This window comes from Lithobates pipiens, unplaced genomic scaffold, assembly GCF_037356315.1.
Source record: "Lithobates pipiens isolate NorthernLeopardFrog02 unplaced genomic scaffold, aLitPip1_a1.2 Scaffold_18, whole genome shotgun sequence".
Taxonomy (NCBI): Eukaryota; Metazoa; Chordata; class Amphibia; order Anura; family Ranidae; genus Lithobates; species Lithobates pipiens.
The window spans coordinates 511851080-511873851 of NW_027507758.1; the positions used below are offsets into that span (position 1 = coordinate 511851080).

Here is a 22772-nt window from a genome sequence, read left to right on the forward strand (position 1 = left end):
AAATGAAGGCACACCCCATCACATTAACTCTTTTCTTCCTGGTGTCGGTATCCATTATGGAAACCCAAAGCAGTGTGAAATGTTATCTGTGTTCTGATAACTACGTAGGATAAGTAGAGTCAGGATACATAGGACTGGTCTCGGACTCATGTGTAAAGAACACACTAATTGGCCTTTTCAATAATTGCTACAGCTTCAGTTGTTCCTGGAAAAATGTCTGCACCACTGCATATAATTAAACTCAATGCTTTATTGATTAACTGGAAATATATATTCAAAAGTATTGGGGCACCTGCCTTTACATGAACTTTAATGGCATCCCAGTCTGTAGGGTTCAATATTGAGTTGGCCCACCCTATGCAGCTATAACAGCTTCAACTCTTCTGGGAAGGCTATCCACAAGGTTTAGGAGGGTGTCTATGGGAATGTTTGACCATTCTTCTAGAAGCGCATTTGTGAGGTCCGGCACTGATGTTGAAAGAGAAGGCCTGGCTCGCAGTCTCCGCTCTAATTCATTCCAAAGGTGTTCTATCGGGTTGAGGTCAGGACAATCAAGTTCCTCCACCCCATTTCTTTAAGTCTTTAATGAGACATGCAGGATCTAAAAGACCCTGCATGTCTGCCCTGTGCTTCATTAAATGTAATGCAATGCACATAGCACTGCATTACATTCTTTCCCTGGTATGCTGGCCAGGGACACCAAGAGGCTGATTCGGAACTGACATCAAACGCATCACTTTCCGGGTCAGCAAAAAGGAGGGGAGGAGAGCATAATATGTGTCTCCTCTGCAGCCTTTCCTCTTCCCGGCGGCACATGCTTTGCCAGTCCCAGGCCCGCAAATGGGCAAGCAGAGCCCAGGATATATGGCGGCGCATGCACACCGGGGGGAGGCATCTTCGTTACCAGGGGTGTGTGGAGGCAATCGGGCGGTATCGCAGCCTCCCCGAATGCTTCCACCTGACAGGCAGGAGTCTGCTTGTCAGATTCACGCACAATGTGTGTACAACACCCCCCACTGTCAAGTCCGTACGATGTATAGGCCTGGCTGCGAAAGGGTTAAACTTTTTTTTTTTTTTTTCTTCATTTTACATTTCTTCAGTTTCCTGGTTTCTGGCCTAGGCCAAACATGTCATACATTCTATGAGTCTTTATGGGCATGTTTTTTCTTTCATCTGGAGGAGGGGTTTTCTCATTTAAGCACACCCCCTGTCTGCATGCTTCAGCTAAGGGCAGATGGACTTCAGGAAGTAAGTGTTACTTGCCCTTACCCAAGATGACCATGGTTTGAAATGCTTGGGGGATATTATTTTTTAAAGTGATTCCCTAACAAAATAAAGCATAGAGATGTGGATGGATGGGTGAGGTTGCTTTGAATATTAAAAATGAATTAAATAGCATTTTCAGATTGTGGTGCTCGATTTCAGTTCAGCTTTAAGCTGCTCATAGACTTTAGGCATGCTCGGGTCGCACATACATTCCTTTAGTTGAAGAAGGGTTCAGACTATATCTCGGGGGAAAACTATCGCAATTGGGCAGTTTCCCATCTCATCTGATCAATTTGTCCCCCATGTTGTATGTTGGCTTTCTAATGGGCTTCAGATCATCGTCCAGTGTGATATAGGTCTGACCCTATGAATTCTTCTTCATGTCTGTGATGCATTTTTATTGGAAAATTCATATTTTTCTTTTCTGTTTCTTAGATTGGAGACATAAAAACTGCTGAGAAGTATTTTCAGGATGCTGAAAATGTAATACAGAATCTAGTTAATAAAGATGAGCCAGAGAAGAAAATTATAGTTTTGATGAACCGGTAAGCGCCTTGACAAATGTATTATTGGCTTATTTTTTGTGTGTTGTGTCCTGTTAGCTGTTGAATTAATTGAGGACTTCAGTGTCAGCATAAATCAGTGCTGACCTGTGTTCATTTTAGTTATATACAATGCAAAGCAAACACTTTGCTACATTCCAATGTGTGTTCTGCCATACAGCTTGTTATACTTCTAGCACAGCTCGTGCCAAGGATACCACCTAAGACCCCTTTCACACTGGGGCAGTGCCGGAATCAGCAGTAAAGCGCTGCTAGTTTTAGTGGTGCTTTACCGCTGTTATAGTGGCGCTTCTCAGCTGCTGGTGGGGCTCTTTTTTAACCAAAGAAAGGGTTAATGGCGCCATGTTGCGGAGCTGTCGAAACACTTCGGCAGCGCTGCCCATTAATTTCAATGGGCAGGGGCGGTGCAGGAGCAGTGTATATACCGCTCCCGCTCCACAGATGCTGCTTGCAGGACTTTTTTTTTTGTTTACCTGTCCTGCAAGCATACCCCCTCCGTGTGAAAGCACTCGAGCTTTCACACTAGGGTGGCTTCAGAGGCACTATTTTTAGTACTAAAACGCCTAAAAAGCGCCCCATTGTGAAAGGGGTCTTATGCATTTAATCCCTTTTTAAGAAAAAAATTGAAAAAATAAAATCTGTCCCTAAAATGGTTCATGTGTGGTCTCGTCTCACTCCAGGCGTCAGACTGATAAAATTACAACAAAAACTTTGTCCTTGAAATTATCTTTATACATAGCCGGAAAATCTAATGTAGTGAGGTTTGTAATTTAAAGAATTGATTTATAGGGGAAAATGCAGGCGATTTCCACATGGCAGTGCTGGCAATTTCTGTATCATGGATGATTTGTAAAGTTGCCATTTGTTGTCAGTCTGGAGACAAATTATGGAAGGCTTTTCTGTAGAGTGTGTGGGTTACACTATAATGTCTTTTAAAGGCATAGTTCACCTTTACAAAAAAAAAAATGGAAGTGCAGGTAAGGGGTGTCTGTAGGTAAAAGCAAACTGCAGCTTTGTCCAAGGTTGATTAATGCCCTTGCCGTCCCATCCTGCCTTATTGATATGCCCCTTCTAAGACACTCCCAATTGTTAGTGTTCACCGCCACCATCAGAGGACTGAGCTCAGAGCTACTACATCAGAGGAGAGAAAGCAGGAGGGGGTTAGAATCCAAGAAAGAGCTTGCTCCTGTACTGCACAGTTTGTTTTTAAATACAAACGCCCCCTTTACCTACATAGGCAGTTTTCTTGGTAAAGGTGAACCACTTACTGAAGGATTGACTTCCCTGCCACATCCCTGTCCGCAGAAAGTGACTGGTGAGGCCGGGTTCACATATGTGCGCCCGCGGTTAGCAGCCTGGGGTCCAGTGCGCTCCTGTTAATCTTTTTCAGGTGTGATTTAGGTGTAAATGTTTGCCAGAATTCACACCTGAACTGGACCCAAAAACACACAGGACCCTTTTGGAATTTGCACAGCGGCCGTCCCAGATGTGTGAACCGGCTCCACTGAGAGGTGGTCACATTTGCATGTCATGCGAATTGGAAACCGCATCCAATTGGCACATATGTGAACCCAGCCTAAGGCCCCGATCACACCTAAGGGTAGCGCTTTCAGGCAGAATGTCGTGTGATTTTACTGCGTTTGTACAACAATTTTTTTCCCTGTGATTTTCAGGTAAAAAGGTCACCCATGTAAAAAGCAGAAAAACGCCCGTAATCTGCCTAAAAAGAAGTTCCTGGACTTGTTTGAGCTTCAGGCGTTTTGGAGCTTCTAATTTAAGACGTTTTGGACTGAAGTTGTGAACCATCTCCATAGAGAATAATTGATTTTTTTTTTTTTTTTTTTTTTTTAAGGCTTCAAGCTACAAAACACTCAGGTGTGAATTGGGCCTAAGGTGCCATCTCTGTATAGAAGAATGGAGTGCAAGGAGAGCCTAGCCTTGAAATCAGGGAAGACAAATCCTTGGTTTCATAGGAGTTCACAGAGGGAAGGTTTCTAATTAAAGTAGATTTTGCATGAAAATGCAAGGTTAGCTTAGCTGGAGGCCCTCCACCACCTGATTAAAAACACTAAGTGAGAGCCAAATGAAAAAAAAAATGTAAAAAAATAATTGCCTTACATCCTAACTTCCAGCAGGTGGGAGGGACGTTGCCGAGACTTGTCACAAGATCCAGGAAAGCTGGAAAATGCACTTCTGCACAATGCTGGATCGTCTTCACACGAGATTAGGGATTCTTCATTTTTCCAAGATCCTGCAGTGAGGCCTAGTGACTTCATCCATTATTTCAATTCATGTTTATGGCTGTCACTTAGATTTATTTTTAAATTAGGGCCTATATGGGCTTCTTTCAGATAAGTGGACCTTAATATAGGTTATAGCAGAAGGGCTGTGGCACCTGCTATTAGGCAGCTCTTCTAATTTTAGAGGCTTATAGATGCGTTCACCTTTTAATGAATTGAATCTTTTAATGAATCCCTTGTGCCTCTGAGTGCAGCTCACCTGAGATAATACTTACCTTTCTCTCTACAGTAAGACCCCTACATAGGAATCTTCGAGTTGCGAACTTTCAAAGATGTGAACATGTGTTTGCACAGATTTTTTTTTTTTCATTCAACCCTGCGGGCTGAACAAAAACAGACAGGGGACTTACTATATTTTCACTCTGAATCTTTCCTTCAACAATGTCCTGACTGGTTCCTTTTTCATACTACACGTGGCTGCCACAGCCTTATTCTTTCCTATGCGTAAGCTTTATTCATGCTGGCCCCCATCAGCCCACCCACAGGGATGAATGAGGCTGCAGCGCATGTGGAGCTGGAAGAGGGGCCAGTCCAGGATCTTGTCGGAGCACACATTGCTGGATAGGGGATGAAGGGAAGTATAATCCCAGGTGGGATGCACTCAGGGGATTGGGGGGAGGATTATTAAAAAATATATATTCACTAAGGGCCCATTCACACCTAAGTGCAGTGGGATGCAGTTGGTTGCATTTTTGACTGCACTTGTACTACATATACAGTCCACATTCAAGGTAATCCTATGGGCATAGTTCACATTATTGTAGTGCAGTTCAGTAAAAAAAAAAAAAAATAGAGCATGCTGTATTTTTCCACACCACAAACATGCAAAAATGCATGAAAACGCATGTAAATGGGCTTCTATGTGCACTGTAATGTGTTGAAGTGCAAGGGGGAAAAAACATACAACGTAAAACAAAACAAGATAAAGTTGGCGCACAAATGAATGGTCTCTTTAAGAGCGTTTGACTATCTCGTGGGATGTTTGTTTATTTAAATAAATGTCCTGTAGATGGTCTCAATGTGCGGCTGTTAACCCATTATGGACTTGGCAAAAAATGGATGCAGCAGAAAAAACGATCAAAAACAGCGCATCAAAGGGACTAGTAGATTGATGTGAAAAAGACTTTAAAATGTCATTTATTAAATGTAAAAAATAAACACAGACATCTGATCCCTGCAGGATCTCAAACACATAAAAAACACCAATCATAAAACGGACAGATGTTTGATAATGAAAAGCTCCTCAGATCTCTCAATTATAACTTTGGAAAGGTCAAAACCAACGACCAATGTGCACAGCTTTCGAATGCCTAATGAATGCAATCAATCATCTGAAAGAACCCAAAAAGTCAGTGTAAACGAATGGAACAACGTTTCTAGGGACACTCACTTCATAGGTGTTCAATGGGCTGCAGAGCTGATGAGTCCAGTCTGATGACCGAGGGGGAGGTGTCTATTTCAGCTCCATCTGAAGCGTTCGGCTTGGAGGCAGAGGTGTAATGCTGCACGCTAGGTGGTAAGGATCAAGCTTAGTCACCAGATGATATCAGCTGTACACATAGGCAGCTTGGAGAACGCTGCACTGCCTGCAGTGCGGCTTGTCCGAGCGGCTGTGGATCACATGAGAGGCTTGTCACGTGGAAGGCTGTGAAGGGGAAGGTTGCTATGCCGACTCTCCTGCTTACATGTTTCGCGCTCCTGCGCTTTGTCAAAGCTGGAGCGGCATACAGCAACCAGAAAGATAAAGGCATCGGGTAGTGTGTAGGGGCGGGGACTGTCGAAGTCTCTCAGGTTAACCCCTAATGTGTCACTAAGCCTCCTGCAGTTAAAACCTTATTAGACAGGGGTCTGTGTCAGTGAAAGAACTGTTAGAAAACATCTAATAGGAAATGTGGATTGAAACATATGGTTGACACAGTGGTGTAGTGGTTAGCACTCTCACCTAGCAGCAAGCAGGACGCTGGTTCGATTCCCAACCACGCCACCACCCGCCTGAAGCTTGTATGTTCTCCCTGTGCCTGTGTGGGTTTCCATGGGGATATTAAAGGATATACAGAAGGGAGAAGAATGCTATGGATAAAAGGACACTGTAAGTTAAAAAAACACTGTAAGTTAAAAAAACTCAAGGGGGGGAAAAAATGCGGAGACCAAGGGCAAAAAAACAAATTATTTAAAAGATATATTTTATATTATTATTATTAAGTCCTTTCCTATAGGATAGTTAGAATAAATATATTAGCTACTCTTCGTTCATAAAAAAAATAAAAATAAAATAAAAAAAAAAAAAAAAAGGAAAATGAAAGAAAATGAAAATATATTTTCTATAAAAAATGTAGGGTGGCGGTCATGAACGATGAGTAGCGACTATATCTGAGTAACCTATATCAAGAGGTTATGCTGAGGATGTCAATGTCTTCATTGAGGCCATCAGGCGAGAGAGACCCCATAAGATATATCCAGAAGGTCTCCCTGCGACAAAGGTGGGAGAATCTTTCGTTGGCCGTTAGGGTACCCTTGGGGATAGCCTCAATTGCAAGGACCTCCATTTCTTTAAAGTTTTTATCATGACAATGGCGAAAATGGCGTGGCACGCTGTGTTGAATGCAGCCCTCTTTAATCAGGCGGCGATGTTCGCCCACCCTGACTCGTAGGGCCCGCATAGTGCGGCCTACATAAAGGAGGCCACAGGGACAACGTAAAACATATATTACGTATTCTGTAGAACACGTGATGAATTGTTTAATCTCAAAGGTTTTTCCTTTGGATGTAGTGATGGTGGATTGGCCGTTGGGGATGGACTGACAAGTATAACAACCTCTTTTACGACATTTAAAAATCCCACATCTATTATCAAAGTACATCCTAATATCAGGGAATATATTATTATCCTTTCTATTGGATTTTATAAGTTTATTGGGAGCAATAATATTTTTGATTGTACGAGAGCGTCTAAAAGTGATTTGGGGTCTGACCGGAAGGAGTGGTGCTAAAATCGGATCCAGCTTTAGGATATCGTAATGTTTAAGAATTATTTTAGACATATGTTTATATTGTATGTTAAAGGTAGAAATAAACCTAATTGTAGTATAGTCATTAGTGGAATTTTTGGGACGTTTTTTCGTAGGTGAATGCTTGGTTGCGTGTTCCATAAAGGCCTGTGTAACTAAATCATCTGGGTATTCTTTTTCTAAGAATTTTTTTGCCATCTGCTGGCCTTGTTGTGTATAGTCCTCAGTTGAGGTACAGTTTCTACGTAACCTTTGGAACTGACCGCTAGGAATATTTTTCTTCCAAGCAGGGTGATGGCAACTCTTATAATGAAGGTAAGAGTTGCCTGCTGTGGGTTTAATATGGTTGCTAGTGGTGACACTATGCTCATTATGAGAAAGTACAAGGTCCAAAAAGACCAGATGGTTTTGGTCGATGACCGATGTGAAAGATAGACCCATAGAATTGTTGTTGCAATAAGTGACGAAGGAGGAAAAAGTCTCAACTCCGCCACTCCATATGAGCAAAATGTCATCTATATAACGACCATAAAATACGATAAACTCAGCAAAAGGATTGTTTCTCCAGATTTTTTGTTCCTCCCAAAAGCCCATGGTGAGGTTCGCATATACCGGGGCAAAACTGGCTCCCATGGCTGTACCTTGGCGCTGGAGGAAAAATTGGTCTAAAAAGGTGAAGTAGTTATGTTTCAAGCAGAACTCTATGCTCAATAATAAAAATTCAGACTGTTTGGAGTTCATGCTTTCATCAATGCTCAAAAAGTGTTGTATTGCATTCAGTCCCACTTCGTGGGGTATAGAAGTATAAAGCGAGTTGACGTCTAAAGAGGCCCACATATATTCGTCAGACCATCTGTAGTTTTCCATAACCTCAATCACCTGACTGGAGTCCTTAATATAGGAAGGAAGTTGCACCACCAATGGCTGTAAGATGTGATCTATATAGGCCGAAAGGCCGCTAGTGAAACTATTAGTACTGGCCACTATTGGTCTACCCGGAGGGTTAGTAAGGGACTTGTGAACCTTGGGGAGATGATAAAAGTAAGGGGTGCTGCAGACTTTGGGGAGGAGGAATCGTTTTTCTTGGGGATTTAACACCCCATCTTTTTGAGCTTTGTCTACCAACGTAATTAAATCACGCTGGTAAATTGGAAGGGGGTCGGTTTGAAGTTTTTGATATGTAGTCGTATCAGATAACAGGCGATTGGCTTCGCCAAGGTAGTCGCCCATGTCCTGTACGACTAGACTCCCTCCTTTATCGGCTTGTTTGACCACAATGTTCTTGTTGGTGGTAAGGTTATGAAGAGCCTGTTGTTCAAATTTATTTAGATTAGCTTGTTTTTTGTTATTGGTTGTATTGCATAACTCAATAAATTCTTTATAAACCACTTGGTAAAAAGTCTCAATAAAGGGGCCCTTAGAATGGGTTGGGTTAAAGGTGGACGCCGGTTTCAGATGAGTATGAATTATCGCTGGTTCTGTAAAGGGATATTGTGTTTGGCTTGAGATATGACACTCGCTCCACAAGTCTTCAAGAATTCTCAAAATGTCATCCTGGGGGGTGACATTCATATCAATATTATCGATTTCAGGTGTTGAATCTCCTTTTTTGTTGTTATTAATAATTGTTTTTGCAAAATGTCTTTTCAGGGTAAGAGATCGAATAAATTTATTTAAATCTTTGAAGAGGCCAAATTTATTTGGTCCAGTGGATGGCGAAAAGCTTAGACCTTTCTTCAATAATGCTAATTCATATGGATTGAGGGTGTGTGATGAAAGGTTGAAGATTTTTATGGTACTCTCTTCCACTATGTCTCCACCCTTTCTTTTTTGTTTTGCCTTAAGCTTACGTCCTCCTCTGCAACCTCTTCTAGTTTTCTCTTTTCTTTTGTAAACATGACTCCCTTTGGAGACAGGGCTAAAAAACCTTCCTCAAAATTGGGAGGTGTCACTGAAGTACTGTCTTTTACCTTACTTTCATTGGGTGCACATGTTTTGTTACTAGATCTAGGGCGAGCTCCTTCCTTAATGTACTTGTCCAAATCTTTCACCAGAGGGCTATACTTATTGGATGTGACTACCGAAAAAATGGGTAGTCTATTTTCAGTAACATCCGGTTGATCGGATAGGCCAGAGGGGGATGGGGCAACAGTAGGCGAAGTGCTAACCAATAGGGGGTTGGCTGTTATATTGGGGTTGCAGTCTGCGCCATCCTTCTTATGGGTGATTGTGTAATCGCTTAGGCCTCGGGGGGGGTCAGGAGCACCACGTGTCAAGGGGGAAAAAAGGATGTGACCCCACAGTATAATTGTAGATGGAAAAACACGTCTTTTTAAAAAGCTTGCTCAGAATATACATCCACAGAACATGTTTATCTTCATATAACATTTCATCTTTCAGGGCTTTCCAACATCTTGGTCAGAATAACTTTGCAGAAGCACACAAGTTCTTCACAGAGGTACTGAAGGTGGACCCTACAAACACGGTGGTAAGCTTCTGGGCTGCTCTTGCTGACCTATGGATAGAGTACCACCTACTTCCCTGCAGTGAAATTCTGGACTGCTTATTGTGCATAAACAGCTGCTAACATAGGCATCTAGTTCAGTAAATGATGTGTCCATCCATAGGGCCCCTTTCACATGGGCTGTCTGATCAGGTCCGCCTGTCAGTTTTTCGGGTGGACCTGATCGGACCCTCCAGTCTCTTCTATGGCGCCGTGGATGTCAGCAGACACGTGTCCGCTGACGCCCACTGCCATCCGATCAGGTCCTGTTCACCAAAAAAAGACTTTTTTGTTGGTTCTATTTCCCATTTGGCGGATCAGATGACAAGTCTGATGGAAACGGACTGGAGGCCCCCATAGATGAGAGCAGGGCTATGTCTGCATAGCGGAGGAGACACAGATCTTTCATCAGCCTGCTCAGAGGGGATCAGTGAAGAAATCCCACGTGGAGCAAGCGAATTAAGCTTAGCAGAGGTGCCCGTGTGAAAGGAGCCTAAGGACAATCAAATGCAGGTGATGCAATGCAGGGCCAGTGCAAGGATTTTTGTCTACACAGGTGAAGGTGCATTTTGCTGCAGAAAGGCACCATGACCAAAGAGAGGAGGGTGGGTGATGCTGTAACTGGTGGAGAGAAAGTGAGGTGGTACTAGCACTTAGGGCCCATTTACACCAGTGAGCACACAATATGGTCCATTTGATGTGTGCCTGCTGGTGTGTGTTGTAGAGGGGCTGTGCAGTATGTTGTTAAAATGCATTGTTTACTTTTTTTTTTTTTTTTTTTAAGATTTATTTAACATTATTAAAAGACAACTCATTCAACTACAGTGGATATAAAAGTCTACACACCCCTGTTAAAATGTCAGGTTTATGTGATGTAAACAAATGAGACAAAGCTAAATCATTTCAGAACTTTCTTCACCTTTTTAACCACTTTCAGACCGGACCATTTTGCTGGTAAATGACCAGAGGTCTTTTTACAATTTGGCACTGCGCTGCTTTAACTGGTAATTGCGCGGTCATGCAATGTTGTACCCAAACAAAATTTGCGTCCTTTTCTTCCCACAAATAGAGCTTTCTTTTGATGGTATTTGATTGCCTCTGCGATTTTTATTTTTTGCGATATAAACGTAAAAAGACCGCAAATTTTGAAAAAAAATGATATTTTCTACTTTTTGTTATTAGAAAAATCCAATAAACTCAATTTTAGTCATACATTTAGGCCAAAATGTATTTAGCCACATGTCTTTGGTAAAAAAAAAGTCAATAATTGTATATTTATTGGTTTGCGCAAAAGTTGTCACATCTACAAACTAAGGTACGTTTTCTGGAATTTACGCAGCTTTTAGTTTACGACTGCCTATCTCATTTCTTGAGGTGCTAAAATGGCAGGGCAGTACAAAACCCCCCCAAATGACCCCATTTTGGAAAGTAGACCCCCTAAGGAAATTGATAAGAGGCATGTTGAGCCCATTGAATATTTTATTTTTTTGCCTCAAGCGATTGAATAATGACAAAAAAAAATTTTTTTTTTTTTTACACAAAGTTGTCACTAAATGATATATTGCTCACACATGCTATGGGCATATGTGAAATGACACCCCAAAATAAATTCTGCTGCTTCTTCTGAGTATGGGGATACCACATATGTGGGACTTTTTGGGAGCCTAGCCGCGTACGGGGCCCCGAAAACCAAGCACCGCCTTCAGGCTTTCTAAGGGCGTAAATTTTTGAGTTCACTTCTCACTACCTATTACAGTTTTGAAGGCCATAAAATGCCAAGATGGCACAAAACCCCCACAAATGACCCCATTTTAGAAAGTAGACACCCCAAGCTATTTGCTGAGAGGCATGTTGAGTTCATGGAATATTTTATATTTTGCCACAAGTTGCGGGAAAATTACAAACTTTTTTTTTTTTTTTTTTTTTTTCACAAAGTTGTCACTAAATGATATATTGCTCATGCATGCCATGGGCATATGTGAAATGACACCCCAAAATAAATTCTGCTGCTTCTCCTGAGTACGGGGATACCACATATGTGGGACTTTTTGGGAGCCTAGCCGCGTACGGGGCCCCGAAAACCAAGCCGCCTTCAGGCTTTCTAAGGGCGTTACAGTTTTGAAGGCCATAAAATGCCAAGATGGCACAAACCCCCCCCAAATGACCCCATTTTGGAAAGTAGACACCCCTAAATTTAGGGGTACACTAGTGAGACTAGGTAATAAATGGCGGGTGCCCTGAAACTATAAAAAAATAACTAACCAACCAGCGTCACATGTAACAGTTATATGGTGATCACTGGTGAAAGGGTTAACTAGGGGGCAATCAGGGGGCTTTATGTGGTAGTATATGGGGGTCCCTGGCGCTATAAAAAGCTGCGACGAACCTAAATACCTACCTGCCTAACTAGCGTCACCTGTGACACTAATACAGCGGTCAGAAAAACGATCGCTTATTAGGCTGGGTTCACACTGGAGCGATGCGGGAACGCCACGAATGCGCGGCGGGTTCCCGCATCGCATGCCTCCCGGCGGCAGTTCACACTGCCCTATGCGAACTGCTGGGAGTGTCAGTGAAATGTTAATGACACCCCCAGATCAGTTTGCATATCGCAGTGCGATCTGCAAACTTGGATCGCATGGTGTGAACACCCATGCGATCCGATTCTGCTGCGGACCAAAAAAAGGGTCCCGTGCGAGTTTGCGGCGGGTGCGGCGGGTGCGACACGAATTCAGCCATACTATCTGTATAGCTGAACTCGAATCGCACAGAGATCGGATGTGATTTGCACTGCAGTGCGTTGCGAATCACATCCGTTCTCATAAACCGCTGCAATGTGAACCCAGCCTTAGTGACACTGGCGACGGGGGGTGATCACGGGGTTAAACCTTTATTGGGGGGGTTAGGGGGGTACCTTAGAACTAAAGGGGGCTAACCCTAACTGCCCTAACAGTTATTAGTCACAAATGACACCCGCCGGGTGATCAGGGGGTTAAACCTTTATTAGGTAATAAATGGCGGGTGCCCTGAAACTATAAAAAAATAACTAACCAACCAGCGTCACCTGTAACAGTTATATGGTGATCACTGGTGAAAGGGTTAACTAGGGGGCAATCAGGGGGCTTTATGCGGTAGTATATGGGGGTCCCTGGCGCTATAAAAAGCTGCGGCGAACCTAAATACCTACCTGCCTAACTAGCGTCACCTGTGACACTAATACGGCGATCAGAAAAATGATCGCTTATTAGGCTGGGTTCACACTGGAGCGATGCGGAAACGCCGCGAATCCGCGGCGGGTTCCCGCATCGCATGCCTCCCGGCGGCAGTTCACACTGCCCTATGCGAACTGCTGGGAGTGTCAGTGAAATGTTACTGACACCCCCAGATCAGTTCGCATATCGCAGTGCGATCTGCAAACTCGGATCGCATGGTGTGAACACCCATGGGATCCGATTCTGCTGCGGGCCAAAAAAAGGGTCCCGTGCGAATTTGCGGCGGGTGTGGCGGGTGCGGCGAATGGCTGAATTCGAATCGCACAGAGATCGGATGTGATTTGCACTGCAGTGCGGTGCGAATCACATTCGTTCTCATAAACCGCTGCAATGTGAACCCAGCCTTAGTGACACTGGCGACGGGGGGTGATCACAGGGTTAAACCTTTATTGGGGGGGTTAGGGGGGTACATTAGAACTAAAGGGGGCTAACCCTAACTGCCCTAACAGTTATTACAGTCACAAATGACACCAATGCAAAAAAAAAAAAAATGACATTGGTGTCACTGTGACTGGGGGGCAGGGGTAATTGGGGGGGTGATCGGGGGGGTGTGAGTGTGCCTGGCATGTTCTACTGTGTGTGTAGAGTGTTGGTGCAACTCACCGATCCGCTCTCCTCCGTGTCGGAACGAAAAATACTGACACGGAGGAGAGAATACATCACTTCCTCTCCTGTGTTTACATTACAGGAGAGGAAGTGATGTCACGGGGGATTTCTATTCGTCGGGAGCGATCGCGAGGGGGTGGCCATGAATGAATGGCCGCCCCCTCGTCCCGGATCGCTCCCGGACGAAAACAGACCGCCGCAGGCACCGGGCGGGGGCCCGGTCGGGCCCCCGACCCGCGGGAGGCAAGGGACGTACATGTACGCCCATATGCCTGCCCGTGCCATGCTGTCGACGTACATCGTCGTGCGGCGGTCGGCAACTGGTTAATGTGACCTATAAACTGTACAATTTAATTGAAAAACAAACTGAAATACTTTGGGGGGGAGAGTAAAAATAAAATAATGTGATTGCATAAGCTGTGTTCAGAATTAAGCAATCACATTCAAACTCATGTTAAATAGGAGTCAGTACACACCTGCCATCATTTAAAGTGCCTCTGATTAATCCCAAATAAAGTTCAGCTGTTCTAGTAGGTCTTTCCTGACATTTTCTTAGTCGCATCCTACAGCAAAAGCCATGGTCTGCAGAGAGCTTCCAAAGCATCAGAGGGATCTCATTGTTAAAAGGTATCAGTCAGGAGAAGGCTAAAGAATTTCCAAGGCATTAAATATACCATGGAAACACAGTAAAGACAATCCTCATTAAGTGCAGAAAATATGGCACAACAGTGACATTACCAAGAACTGGACGTCACCCCAAAATTTATGAAAAGTCTAGAAGAAAACTGGTCAGGGAAGTTGCCAAAAGGCCTACAGCAACATTAAATGAGCTGCAGTAATATCTGGCAAGTACTGGCTGTGTGGTACATGTGACAACAGTCTCCCGTATTCTTCATACGTCTGAGCTATGGGGTAGAGTGGCAAGACTTTTCTTAACAAGAAAAACATCTAAGCCTGGCTAGATTTAGCAAAAAACGTCTCCCAAAAACATGTAGGAAAATGTCAAACAAGGAAATGATTCAAACCTCCATCAGTACCCCATTAATTGACACCTCATCCCTTTTTAGAAATATCAAAAAAAGGTTTTTTAAGGTAAACCAAGCCTAAGGGAGTGGGATGTTAACGGTGCAATAAGTCAAAAACTGTATTCTTATTAAAAAATTACAAAATTTATTTATACATAATTCATAAAAGCAGAACAATGATCTGTATAATCATACTGAGGTTATATACAACTTTGTGGTCCAATAGATGGTAAAGTTGGGGTAGTTGCGATTGATTTATCCCGACATGTTTCGCTTAATGCTTCATCAGAGGATAAGCCAACTACCAACATAATAAATTCAAAAAAAGAGAAAACATAAATTAATTTCACAAAATACATTTCTTTGTACATAATTCATACAAGTAATTAACATATATAGTGTTTAAAGGACACGAGTGAGGTTCAAAGAAATGATGGAAATATGCTCACCCCCATTTTACCGACCCATTCGTACCCCAGGAAAAGTAATATGACTACCAGATGGATAGAGGAATGCAGGGCAACAAGTACAGCAGCCAGGCAATATAGCTGGAGAGGGCATAGACGGCGGCTAATTGGGACAGAAAATTTGTATCATATCAGCATGCTATTTATAAATAAGAACTATGTTGTTTTTATACTATAGTCAATATATAGGAGTAATCTGTAGCCTTTTTAAAAAATAATTCTATTTTAATATAGCAATCATTTCAAGATTTTTTGCATTTTTAATTTAATGAATATTTTATACTAGTGGGGCCCAATTACTATTTATTTAAATACATCCACTTACATTTACTGACGATAAAGTAGAATTTCCTTAATATATTTTATTTCCCAGATATTATATTATATCCACCAAAGTGCATAAGGAATTCTCCTTCAGGTTAAGACAAGCCCAGAGTGATAGCACACTCACATGGGCTCTACAACCTGTTTACACGATATCTAAGAAAGAAAAATACATTTACCATTAATTGAAGTGTGGATAAAGAAAGAGAGTCATTCTCAGCAATCAAATGTTAACCACTTGCCGACCGCCTCACGCCGATGTACGTCGGCAGAATGGCACGGGCAGGCATAAGCACGTACATGTACGTGATTAGCCTCCCGCGGGTTGGGGGCCCGATCGGGCCCCCGCCCGGTGCCTGCGGCGGTCGGTTTTCGTTCGGGAGCGATCCCGGACGAGGGGACGGCCATTCATTCATGGCCACCCCCTCGCGATCGCTCCCGACGAATGGAAATCCCCGGTGACATCACTTCCTCTCCTGTAATGTAAACACAGGAGAGGAAGTGATGTATTCTCTCCTCCGTGTCGGTATTTTTCGTTCCGACACGGAGGAGAGCGGATCAGTGAGTTGCACCAACACATCCCACACACAGTAGAACATGCCAGGCACACTCACACCCCCCCTTTACCCCCCGATCACCCCCCCAATTACCCCTGCCCCCCAGTCACAGTGACACCAATGTCATTTTTTTTTTTTTTTTTTTTTTTTTTGCATTGGTGTCATTTGTGACTGTAATAACTGTTAGGGCAGTTAGGGTTAGCCCCCTTTAGTTCTAATGTACCCCCCTAACCCCCCCAATAAAGGTTTAACCCCGTGATCACCCCCCGTCGCCAGTGTCACTAAGGCTGGGTTCACATTGCAGCGGTTTATGAGAACGAATGTGATTCGCACCGCACTGCAGTGCAAATCACATCCGATCTCTGTGCGATTCGAGTTCAGCCATTCGCCGCACCCGCCGCACCCGCCACACCCGCCGCACCCGCCGCAAATTCGCACGGGACCCTTTTTTTGGCCCGCAGCAGAATCGGATCGCATGGGTGTTCACACCATGCGATCCGAGTTTGCAGATCGCACTGCGATATGCGAACTGATCTGGGGGTGTCAGTAACATTTCACTGACACTCCCAGCAGTTCGCATAGGGCAGTGTGAACTGCCGCCGGGAGGCATGCGATGCGGGAACCCGCCGCGGATTCGCGGCGTTTCCGCATCGCTCCAGTGTGAACCCAGCCTAATAAGCGATCATTTTTCTGATCGCCGTATTAGTGTCACAGGTGACGCTAGTTAGGCAGGTAGGTATTTAGGTTCGCCGCAGCTTTTTATAGCGCTAGGGACCCCCATATACTACCGCATAAAGCCCCCTGATTGCCCCCTAGTTAACCCTTTCACCAGTGATCACCATATAACTGTTACAGGTGACGCTGGTTGGTTAGTTATTTTTTTATAGTTTCAGGGCACCCGCCATTTATTACCTAATAAAGGTTTAACCCCCTGATCACCCGGCAGGTGTCATTTGTGACTAATAACTGTTAGGGCAGTTAGGGTTAGCCCCCTTTAGTTCTAAGGTACCCCCCTAACCCCCCCAATAAAGGTTTAACCCCGTGATCACCCCCCGTCGCCAGTGTCACTAAGGCTGGGTTCACATTGCAGCGGTTTATGAGAACGGATGTGATTCGCACCGCACTGCAGTGCAAATCACATCCGATCTCTGTGCGAATCGAGTTCAGCTATACAGATAGTATGGCTGAATTCGTGTCGCACCCGCCGCACCCGCCGCAAACTCGCACGGGACCCTTTTTTTGGTCCGCAGCAGAATCGGATCGCATGGGTGTTCACACCATGCGATCCAAGTTTGCAGATCGCACTGCGATATGCGAACTGATCTGGGGGTGTCATTAACATTTCACTGACACTCCCAGCAGTTCGCATAGGGCAGTGTGAACTGCCGCCGGGAGGCATGCGATGCGGGAACCCGCCGCGCATTCGTGGCGTTCCCGCATCGCTCCAGTGTGAACCCAGCCTAATAAGCGATCGTTTTTCTGATCGCTGTATTAGTGTCACAGGTGACGCTAGTTAGGCAGGTAGGTATTTAGGTTCGCCGCAGCTTTTTATAGCGCCAGGGACCCCCATATACTACCGCATAAAGCCCCCTGATTGCCCCCTAGTTAACCCTTTCACCAGTGATCACCATATAACTGTTACAGGTGACGCTGGTTGGTTAGTTATTTTTTTATAGTTTCAGGGCACCCGCCATTTATTACCTAGTCTCACTAGTGTACCCCTAAATTTAGGGGTGTCTACTTTCTAAAATGGGGTCATTTGGGGGGGGGGTTTGTGCCATCTTGGCATTTTATGGCCTTCAAAACTGTAACGCCCTTAGAAAGCCTGAAGGCGGTGCTTGGTTTTTGGGGCCCCGTACGCGGCTAGGCTCCCAAAAAGTCCCACATATGTGGTATCCCCGTACTCAGGAGAAGCAGCAGAATTTATTTTGGGGTGTCATTTCACATATGCCCATGGCATGCGTGAGCAATATATCATTTAGTGACAACTTTGTGAAAAAAAAAAAAAGTTTGTAATTTTCCCGCAACTTGTGGCAAAATATAAAATATTCCATGGACTCAACATGCCTCTCAGCAAATAGCTTGGGGTGTCTACTTTCTAAAATGGGGTCATTTGTGGGGGTTTTGTGCCATCTTGGCATTTTATGGCCTTCAAAACTGTAATAGGTAGTGAGAAGTGAACTCAAAAAATTACGCCCTTAGAAAGCCTGAAGGCGGTGCTTGGTTTTCGGGGCCCCGTACGCGGCTAGGCTCCCAAAAAGTCCCACATATGTGGTATCCCCGTACTCAGGAGAAGCAGCAGAATTTATTTTGGGGTGTCATTTCACATATGCCCATGGCATGCATGAGCAATATATCATTTAGTGACAACTTTGTGAAAAAAAAAAAAAAAAAAAAAAAGTTTGTAATTTTCCCGCAACTTGTGGCAAAATATAAAATATTCCATGGACTCAACATGCCTCTCAGCAAATAGCTTGGGGTGTCTACTTTCTAAAATGGGGTCATTTGTGGGGGTTTTGTGCCATCTTGGCATTTTATGGCCTTCAAAACTGTAATAGGTAGTGAGGCGTGAAATCAAAAATTTACGCCCTTAGAAAGCCTGAAGGCGGTGCTTGGTTTTCGGGGCCCTGTACGCGGCTAGGCTCCCAAAAAGTCCCACATATGTGGTATCCCCGTACTCAGGAGAAGCAGCAGAATTTATTTTGGGGTGTCATTTCACATACGCCCATAGCATGTGTGAGCAATATATCATTTAGTGACAACTTTGTGTAAAAAAAAAAAAAAAATTTTTTTTTTGTCATTATTCAATCGCTTGAGGCAAAAAAATAAAATATTCAATGGGCTCAACATGCCTCTTATCAATTTCCTTAGGGGGTCTACTTTCCAAAATGGGGTCATTTGGGGGGGTTTTGTACTGCCCTGCCAATTTAGCACCTCAAGAAATGAGATAGGCAGTCGTAAACTAAAAGCTGCGTAAATTCCAGAAAACGTACCTTAGTTTGTAGATGTGACAACTTTTGCGCAAACCTATAAATATACAATTATTGACTTTTTTTTTACCAAAGACATGTGGCTGAATACATTTTGGCCTAAATGTATGACTAAAATTGAATTTATTGGATTTTTCTAATAACAAAAAGTAGAAAATATCATTTTTTTTCAAAATTTGCGGTCTTTTTACGTTTATATCGCAAAAAATAAAAATCACAGAGGCAATCAAATACCATCAAAAGAAAGCTCTATTTGTGGGAAGAAAAGGACGCAAATTTTGTTTGGGTACAACATTGCATGACCGCGCAATTACCAGTTAAAGCAGCGCAGTGCCAAAGTGTAAAAAGACCTCTGGTCATTTACCAGCAAAATGGTCCGGTCTGAAAGTGGTTAAAACTACTAACCAGCCAGCAAGCGTGGACTTCCTCCTAGCGCGGCTCCCCCACAATAGAACCGAATGTTTTGTGTCCCAATAAATATACCGCCGTCCATCGAGCCGGCGTCTGACGTCACCGGCTCGATGCGGACGTAAACGGCGGCAGTGCGCCTGCGCGAGAGAGCCATTAGGGGAATCTGGAGACTACATTTCCCACAAGGCCTCGGTGCAAACACCGGTGTTCAGGGAAACGTGCAGGAGGGGGCAGCCAGAGCGCAGCTAAAGCAACGCTCTGGCTAGCACCCTCATATTGCTCCAAGAGTGTGTGTTTCCCTGTCTCGCACACAGGGACCACCGCTAACCAATGGGCAACCCGCTCAATCAGATATAATCCGATCCAGCAAAGGTGCCCTCGGGCGTCCATATGCTCCTCTTCAATGCCAAAGTGCCAAAAGCTGCCGACCAGGAGTCATGCATCATAATTACATGCGATATACGAACAAATCATGAATCGCATGCCAGACCACACGTGGGGAATGGAAAAGATTTATAAATAAAAACCAATGGGGGATAAAAAATACAAATATATCAGGGGGGCAGAAAAATATATATATATATACCCCAATATATCAATCGGTACAATCGCGATAATGGACCAAATCAATCGCGAAATCCGTATATAGATTTAATTGAAGGCCCCATTTCGTGTCCCAAAAACAGAGTTCACAATCTACTTTGAATATCAATAATATGGAGTATCACAGATAAGTATTAATATATTTGACATATCAAAAAGATATATAACCATATAAGCAATAATTAATAAAAAAAAAAAAAAAAATATTTATTGTTTTATTGTTTATATGGTTATATATCTTTTTGATATGTCAAATATATTAATACTGAACGAAACAGAAATGACTGATGTACCCTGTTTCCCCAATAGTAAGACACCCCCGATTGTAAGACGTATCGGGAGTTTCAGAGGGGTCGGCTAATATAAGCCGTACCCCGAAAGTAAGACATATGTCTTACTTTCGGGGAAACACGGGGGTATTGCCGCCTCCCTCTCATCTAGCTGCGCGCCGCCTCCTGCCCACGTCCGCACCGTCCCTCTCCATACGTCGCCGCGTCTGCCATTTCCCTCTGATCTTAATGAGCGCCGCCTCCTGCCCACGCCTGAGCCGTCCCCCTCTCCATACGTCACCGCGCCGTCCCCTGCACTTGTCACTGCCGCCTCCTGCTTAAAATATGGTAATGCACACAGTATTAATCATACATCAGTAAAACATACACACTGGCATACTGGGGTATCATCTGCTGTATGTAACCCAGTGGGTATCAGAAGGTGTCACACTGGATTAAATACAGCAGGTGGTACTGTATCACACATAAATCTGTTTTATCCTCCAGTATTCCACTGTTCGTTCTTACCATTTTTCATTGTTTTACATGTTATGCAATGTTGTAACAAGACATTCTTGGCACTTCCTTTTATAAAACTGTTTTGTGGTGAATACAATACTGTTCAGGTTGTTAATAAATGTTAATTTTATGGTTAAAACAAAAAATTCGACAATTTTTTTCCAATATAAGACATACCCCGAAAGTAAGACATAGTGGGGCTTTTGGGGATAAAAAGAAAGTAAGACACTGTCTTACTTTCGGGGAAACACGGTATGTGCAGCTTTAAGTGCCAATAGAAAATTTAGTGGCAGTTCTTTTCTTGCAAATTCCCTGGTGGTGGTGGCGTTGGAGTACAACTCCCAGCATGCACCTGTTTTTGGCCTTCGGGTCTACAGTATAATTTCAGGTAACAGAAGCTTCCTTTCATATCCATATGACATGATCATTCAGGGTAACGGAATGTTCTAGACTGGCGGTCTCTTGCATTAAAACATTGACTTGTAAGAGAAATGTGAATAAAACATAGCATGGAGAATGGAAAAGCCATTGAAATGCATTTTTCAGTCCTAGTAGAAGTACAGAGAGGAGTGTCTGTGGTGTATAATTTATCAAACTTACATCTGATTAGCATCACACTGGAGCTCAGTACTGTTCAACTCTGTTCTGTAAAAGAGCCTTCCACTCAGGGTTATATGTAGATGGAGTGCTTCTACTTTAATTACACTGACATATACAGAAGTAGGACATACTTTTAGGCATAGTGTTATTTCTCTTTTTTGTTAATAACGCGTCATCCTTCAATGGAACATTTTTTGGAAATGTCACCAAATTCCACAGAGAAATTTTGGATCTGTCTGCGCTCCTAATATGCACAAGAAGCAAATGCTGCATTGGGGACTGTATAGAGTTGTATTTACAGCTCTTCTAGCTCCATCTAGTGGTGAATCTTTGTTGTCACAACCAAACCCATTATTTTCCGTCTGTCATGTATCCTACATTTTACTGCCCTTTCTATCTGTCCATCTTTTCTTCCTGCCTTGTCTGTTAGTCTGTTCTTCCTGTTTTGCATTTTTACATTTTTTTTTTTTCAAGCATAGTGTTAAATGTTATTTTATCAAACAATACAAAGTAAATTGATCAATAAGCAGAAAACGTATAGTAGAACAATGATTGGCAGGTATACCTGCTTGCCATGAGAATTGAGAACAAATAAACAGGAGAAGCGAATAATTTTGAATCACTCAATTTGCATGTTGAGCTAATGGACACAAAAAATGAGTTGCACTGTAAATTAGTAGCATAGACTTTAATCCCAGAGGAGGAGACTCCTGGGGGACAAATGTCCTGTAGCAGGAATGCAAAGCCTCCATAGCTAAACACTGAACTGGCTAACAATAGCCTACTAGGCCAATATACTCTTATTCCGATAAAGTGTCAGAGTAACAATCCACGGATCCCGGGCTCTATGAAGCTGACTCTGTTTCCTGAGCTGGAGTGCCAGACAATGTTCATAGCTCACCATAAGGTTCATCTGGGTCTTTACATGGGAAACATTAGAAACAAAGGAACCTCCCCGCCTTCAAAGGATCATCAATCTGGCAGCAAACAGTATGTGGACTACCACTGATCTAAATTTGTCAGGGAAGTCATCCACTCCTATGCTAAGTAGAGCAAGTACAGTGTTAGGCTTTATCATACAACCTGTGACCTCAGAGATAAGTGTGAATACCTTGTTCCAGAAGTCATTTTTAGATGCAGTCCCACAAAGTATGTCAGTCCTTGACATCCTCTCCGGCATAGGTTGTCATCAATATTTGTGAATTTTGCTAGGCGAACAGAGGTTAGATGCCACATATATATATATACACTGTGTGTTTGTTTGTTTTATATATATATATATATATATATTATCTTTTTTTTTTATATTATTATTATATATTTATTTTTTTATTATTATACAGGATTTATATAGTGCCAACAGTTTACATAGCGCTTTACAACTTGAGGGTAGAAAGTACAAATACAATACACTTTAATACAGTAGGAATCAGAGGGCCCTGCTCCTTAGAGCTTACAATCTAAGAAGGAAGGTCAAGAAATACAAGAG

The 22772-nt window shown here is 43.2% G+C and overlaps 1 protein-coding gene across 1 annotated transcript in view; it reads left to right on the forward strand.

The window, feature by feature from the left end:
* TRAPPC12 (trafficking protein particle complex subunit 12) overlaps positions 1 to 22772 on the forward strand; it is a 201709-nt gene that overhangs the window by 175071 nt on the left and 3866 nt on the right. Inside the window, exons 10-11 of the mRNA XM_077488729.1 lie at positions 1702 to 1811; positions 9538 to 9625. Of these exons, the coding sequence (XP_077344855.1) occupies positions 1702 to 1811; positions 9538 to 9625 (198 nt within the window). The remainder of the gene's footprint in view (positions 1 to 1701; positions 1812 to 9537; positions 9626 to 22772) is intronic.